The 5,320-nt window shown below is 57.9% G+C and overlaps 1 protein-coding gene across 1 annotated transcript in view; it reads left to right on the top strand.

Moving 5' to 3' along the window:
• Positions 1 to 2,367, top strand: part of IQGAP3 (IQ motif containing GTPase activating protein 3) — a 57,643-nt gene extending 55,276 nt beyond the window's left edge. The window contains exons 35-39 of the mRNA XM_006155226.3: positions 6 to 84; positions 534 to 700; positions 908 to 1,009; positions 1,375 to 1,483; positions 2,120 to 2,367. Coding sequence (XP_006155288.2) covers positions 6 to 84; positions 534 to 700; positions 908 to 1,009; positions 1,375 to 1,483; positions 2,120 to 2,233 — 571 coding nt within the window. The 3' untranslated portion in view covers positions 2,234 to 2,367. The remainder of the gene's footprint in view (positions 1 to 5; positions 85 to 533; positions 701 to 907; positions 1,010 to 1,374; positions 1,484 to 2,119) is intronic.
• Positions 2,368 to 5,320: the final 2,953 nt, after the last annotated feature.

Raw genomic sequence — 5,320 nt, 5'->3', positions numbered from 1 at the left:
GGGGGGACCCTGCGCCGCCTCGAGAGCCTAGGGTTGGTCAGTGCCCACGACGGCTACCAGGGGCTAGTGGACCAGCTGGCCAAGGTAAAGCCCCGGACTGAGCTCCGTGTTCATGTGTGTGCATAAGTACCTGCTGTGCACATGCGCGCCCATGGGGGCCCGTGGTGTTGGCACTCCAAGGGCAGGCCTCCCTCTCGTGAGCACTCACCTGAAATTGTCCGTCACCAGCCAGAGGAAGGCCAGGGGTGCTTTTTGAAGGAAAGTAAAATTTATCCTGGCAAAAGCATGTTCTTACAACGCTCCTGCCCCAAACAGGGATCCTTGAAACCAGCTCCTCCTCAGCGGAGGAGAGGCCCTGGAAACATGCCTTAAGGTTTGGGATACAGTCCTTGAGATTGGCCTCCTCCTAGGAACACCGGCCTTGAACTCTTACCCCTCCTGCTTTTCCCAAACATCCTCACCAGATTGCCCTGTGGCCTGCATGAGGCCCCGAGGCTCTCCTGCAGAAGGACCGACCTGTCCCCTCCCCCCAGGACATCCGCAGCCAGCGCAGGCACCGGCAGCGGCGGAAGGCCGAGCTGCGGAAGCTCCAGGCCACCTTCCAGGGCCTGTGCTCCAAGACCACCTTCTACGAGGAGCAGGGCGACTACTACAGCCAGTACATCCGGGCCTGCCTGGACCACTTGGCCCCCCGCTCCAAGTAGGTGCTGCCCGCCCGCACCCAGCTGGTCCCCGTGACCTCACCCCTGCCTGCGTCTGCCTTGCCCGCCTTCTCCCAGCTGGGAGGGGGGTCCCCTAGCACAGCACAGCACCCTTCCTTGGGCCCCTGTTCCTTCCTGCCAGCCACGGAGAGCAGGGCCTGTGGTGGGGGCTGCGGGTGAGTTCTCCGGGGCCTGCTTTTCACCAGGAACTCTGGGAAGGGGAAGAAGCAGCCTTCTCTCCATTACACTGCCGCCCAGCTCCTGGAAAAGGGCGTCCTGGTGGAAATTGAAGACCTTCCCGCCTCGCAGTATGTGCACCTCTTTGCAGGGCAGGGCGACAGACCCTTCCTGTCCCCTCACCTGGGGGTGGTGCTCTGGGCCACATCTACGGATGGGGGCTGCCACCAGGGTGGTGGCAGAGATGGCGTGGAGAGCAGGGCCATGGGTTAGAGAGGCCCAGATCCCCCAGGTGGAGGATGCGGGAAAAGCTTCCCGGAGGTGAGAACAGCTGGGGAGTGTTGGGCAGAAGAGAGATGCCACGCCGAGCATAAGTGAGATGGGAGAAGACAGAGGCGGCCCCTGGGTGTGGCAGAGGGGAGCCTGGCCCTGGATGGGAGTGGGGCTGCGGCCCGGGAGCAGGCGGCGGGCCCTGTTTGAATGCCATTCCTGACAGCTTCCGAAACGTCATCTTTGACATCACCCCTGGAGATGAGGCAGGACAGTTTGAAGTAAAGGCCAGGTTCCTGGGTGTGGACATGGAGCGATTTCAGCTTCACTATCAGGTGAGAAGACACGCCCAGAGCCCCCCGCCTCACCCCACCCCTGCCCCCCACTGGGCTGTCAGTGCCCGCCTTGGGTCCTGCATCAGGCCTCGGCTGGCTCCGTTCCTGCCCAGTCGGTCTGCTCCTGCTGAGGGGGGTCTGTGCTGCCCAGCGCCCCCTCCTCCAGGCCCGACACAGACCCCGCCAGGCAGAGCGGCGCGCGGTGTCAGAGGCGGGATTAATATCTGAAGCACGTCAGGGCTTTGCATGCGACCCTGTTTAATCCCCTCCACAGCTCCGAAGCATTATCCCTATCACAGGCTCCAAGCTGGAAGGTTAGGAGGCTGGCCTAAGTCAAATGCCAGTGTTCAGGAAGCTGTGATTTTCAGTCCAAATCTTCTTGCACTGCTGTTTTTGCCTTTTGAGTGAGAAAACCGATTTTGATGCCGGCCCTGCCCGCGCTGACATTTGGTTAAGCCGCTGCACGTCTCCATCAGCCCCGTGTTCCTCACTCAGGAAGTGGGTTTCAGTGCCCTGCGTCGTGGCCAATGCCCTGAGGCTGTGGCAGGCTCCGAGACGCTGATGTTTTGTAGACCCTCTGACGGCGCCATGGCCGCAGCCCTTGAACTCCCCTCCTTGGCCCGTGCTCCCTCCTAGGACCTCCTACAGCTGCAGTATGAGGGTGTGGCCGTCATGAAGCTCTTCAGCAAGGCCAAGGTCAACGTCAACCTTCTCATCTTCCTCCTCAACAAGAAGTTCTTGCAGAAGTGAAAGAGGTGGGAGCTGCCCAAGCCCCTCATACCTCCGGATGCTTTTCTATTTCTTTTTTTTTTTTTTTTTTAAGTTTTGCTGTGGGGCTTGTTTGCTCACTGAAGAGACAGAGAAAGAGAGAGAAAGTGAGAAGTCTTCCCAGGGAGATGGCCACACTGCAACTTTTTCTCCTCCAGTCTCCTCTCGGGATTTCGGGCACACACGCACACATACCCAGTGTGATTTTCAAGCCACAGGGTCCAGGACTCAAACCACAAAGTCAGCCATATGGGATCCAATGCCTTAACCTCCTGTGTCGGCTGCTGCCCGTCCGGGGTCACCCCAGCATTGCAAGCACTGCCCCCACCTTCAGCAGCCTGTGCCACTCTCTGTGCTGCGAAGACCCACACCCTCCCCGCTCTCCTCTCCTCCCGGGCACGGAGTGGGGTGCGGTGTTTGTGTCATCCGACTGGCCCCACAGGCATGGTGACCTTGTGGTGACCTGACCCCTTGCCCCTTGTCTCTGGTCTGTTGTCTATGTGGGTCACTAGGGTATTTATTCTCTCCCACCCCTGCACTCCGGGTCCTTGTGCAGCCTTATTCATGGCTTTAACTCTCATCTTCCTGAGCTCCGAGCGAGCTCTCCGTTCCCTGTTCTAGCAAGTATCCTGCCCGTCTTTCATGCCTTGTGTCTAAAGTCACCTTGGGTCAGGGCAATAGGGTTCCACGCATGTTTAAGATCTCGTTATTTAGCTGCTTTCCCTTTTCTCTTTCACCCTTAGGACTCTCATGCCTTAGCGCTGCCTCTTCCAGGCAGTTTTCAGAACCCTGCACTCCTGCCTCTGCCACTGTCTCTCTGTTGTCCCCACACCTAGCCAGCCTCCTGTCCTGTTGTCCTTCTGATTTTATTGTAATAAAAGCAGCTGATCCCCCACATCTGCTGTTAACACCTTATTCCATCTCCTGCAGAGCGGGCCTCCAAGTTCTGGGACACGCTTCCCCTGACAGAGCTGGGGACTCCTTCCCGCAGCACCCCCGCCCCCGCCCAGCATTGTGGGCCCACTCTGCCTGCCTGAGCTCGTAAAAGCTTAATGAGATGTGGCTTGTTCCTCCCTCCCTCCCCCAGGGGACGAGAGGGGGAGGAATGTTAGGTTTCCATGCCGCTGGTTCTGCTCTTAACGGGCACTCTGAAGACCGAAGTGGAGAGCAGAGAGCAGCGGGTTCTGCCCACCCAGCACAGGCACATGCCTCTGTGTGCAGGTCCTGACACCCGGTGCCAGCCCAGCTCTGAGGTGCTGCGGGTTCTGCACTCCAGCAAAACCTCTCCACCCGCTTCCTCTCTGCTTTCAGGAGGCAGGGAGGGAAGCCAGTAGAGAGGGGACAGCACCGGCGACGCCTGCCCTGACTTCTGAGCACCCCAGCAGCCCTGTCGGGCACCCACATTTGCCCAGCGCAGCCTGCCTCCCTCCACTCCGTCCCATTCTGTCACTCAGGATCTGTCTTGCTGTCACATCCAATCTCAGTCACAGCCTCTCCCCCCCTTCACATGTCACAGCAAAGACTTCAAGTACCGCCTGGCTCTGGGTGACAGTGACACCAGTGGATCCACGTTTCTACACGTGATCAGTCATCATTAAAAATCTCACACTCAACCAAACGGCTCCCGCACCACAGCTCTGGGTGGCCCACTGTCACTCCATCTCAGCCGTACACAGGATGTCACGATAGCTACCGCGACAGGGCACGACAGCCCTGCGGAGGTGGGTGGGGAGCAGCTTCAGAGGGCCGGACAGCCCAGGGCTCCTTAGCGGGTCAGGAGCAGGCAGGGCTTAAACTCCAGCCCGTCCGCTCAGTTTCGGGTCCCCTGCATTTTCCCTGAGAAGCATCTCACTTGAACCCAGCTGCTCACACCACTGCCAAGCCCGCCGCACTCCCCATCCCCGGGGGTGTCCCTGATAAGCTCAGTTCATTAGTGTCCTGCTAACCCTCCTTGTGTAATCGGGTACGGGCCCTCAGCTTGTGTGGGTGGGAGTGCACCCCGGCGGGACCTCTTCGGAGGAGGGTTTGTTGACGTGGGAAATGTAAGTGCAGGGGCCAGGACGATCGGTGAGCAAAGAGTAGTCTTCAACAAGTGGGACTGGGGCCACCAGAAACCCACATGTGGAAGGTGAATTTGGGGCCAGCTCCATAGCCCATGGTTAGGGGAGCCAGCTGGATCCCACATAAATGACTGCAGTTTGAGTCCAGGCCCTGGAGGTTTGAAAAACACCAGGCACTCACGCCGGGCGCGTGTGCGTGCGTGCCCAAGATCCCGAGAGCAGAATGGAGGAGAAGGGATTGCGGCGTGACCATCCCCCCTGGGGGGTGATTTCTCGCTTTCTGTCTCTATGTCTCTCTCTGTCTGTCTGGCGAGCGCACGCGCCCTACAGTGAAAATCTCTCCAAAAAAAAAAAAAAAAAAAAAACACCAGGCACGTGGGAATGTTGTGCTCCAAACCCTGACAGAATGGAGAACTGAAAGGACTGCAGTGTGACCATGCCCCGCTGGGGACTGCTTTCTCCCTCTCTCTTCCTTGTCTCTGACGAGTGCACATCCCCTCTGGCAAGAAAGAAAAAAAAGGATGAAGTAGAATCCTGCCTCACACCATATACAAAAATGAACTCGAATCAATCATGGACCTGCATGTAAGAGCTGAAACTATACCCTCTCAAGACGGACATGGGGGTGGAGCCTGCAGTTGGGACAGTGGTTAAGGGCGCTGGACTCCCACGTGGCCAACCGTGGTTTATGTCCCAGACCTGGCAACTTGCTTTCTCACTTTCTCTCTGCATATCTCTGTCTCACTCTGTCCCTCTCTGGTCAAATTAAATTTAGATTAAAAAGAATACTTTTAGAGAGGTTTTGGCTCTCTAAAAGGAAGTGTCTGCTCGCCAGAGAGACAGAAAGCAAGTCAGCCCCCGGGGGGGATGACCATGCCACAATTCCTTCTCCTCCATTCTCCTCTAGGGATTTTGGGCAGGCATGCACACGCACCTGGCATGAGTTTCAAGTCGCCAGGTTCGGGACTCAAACCGCAGTTGACTACATGGGAGTCCAGCGATGTAACCA

This window comes from Tupaia chinensis, unplaced genomic scaffold, assembly GCF_000334495.1.
Source record: "Tupaia chinensis unplaced genomic scaffold, TupChi_1.0 Scaffold000438_1, whole genome shotgun sequence".
Classification (NCBI taxonomy): domain Eukaryota; kingdom Metazoa; phylum Chordata; class Mammalia; order Scandentia; family Tupaiidae; genus Tupaia; species Tupaia belangeri.
Note: the sequence above shows the minus strand (reverse complement) of the source record. Positions and strands in the feature narration are given on the sequence as shown.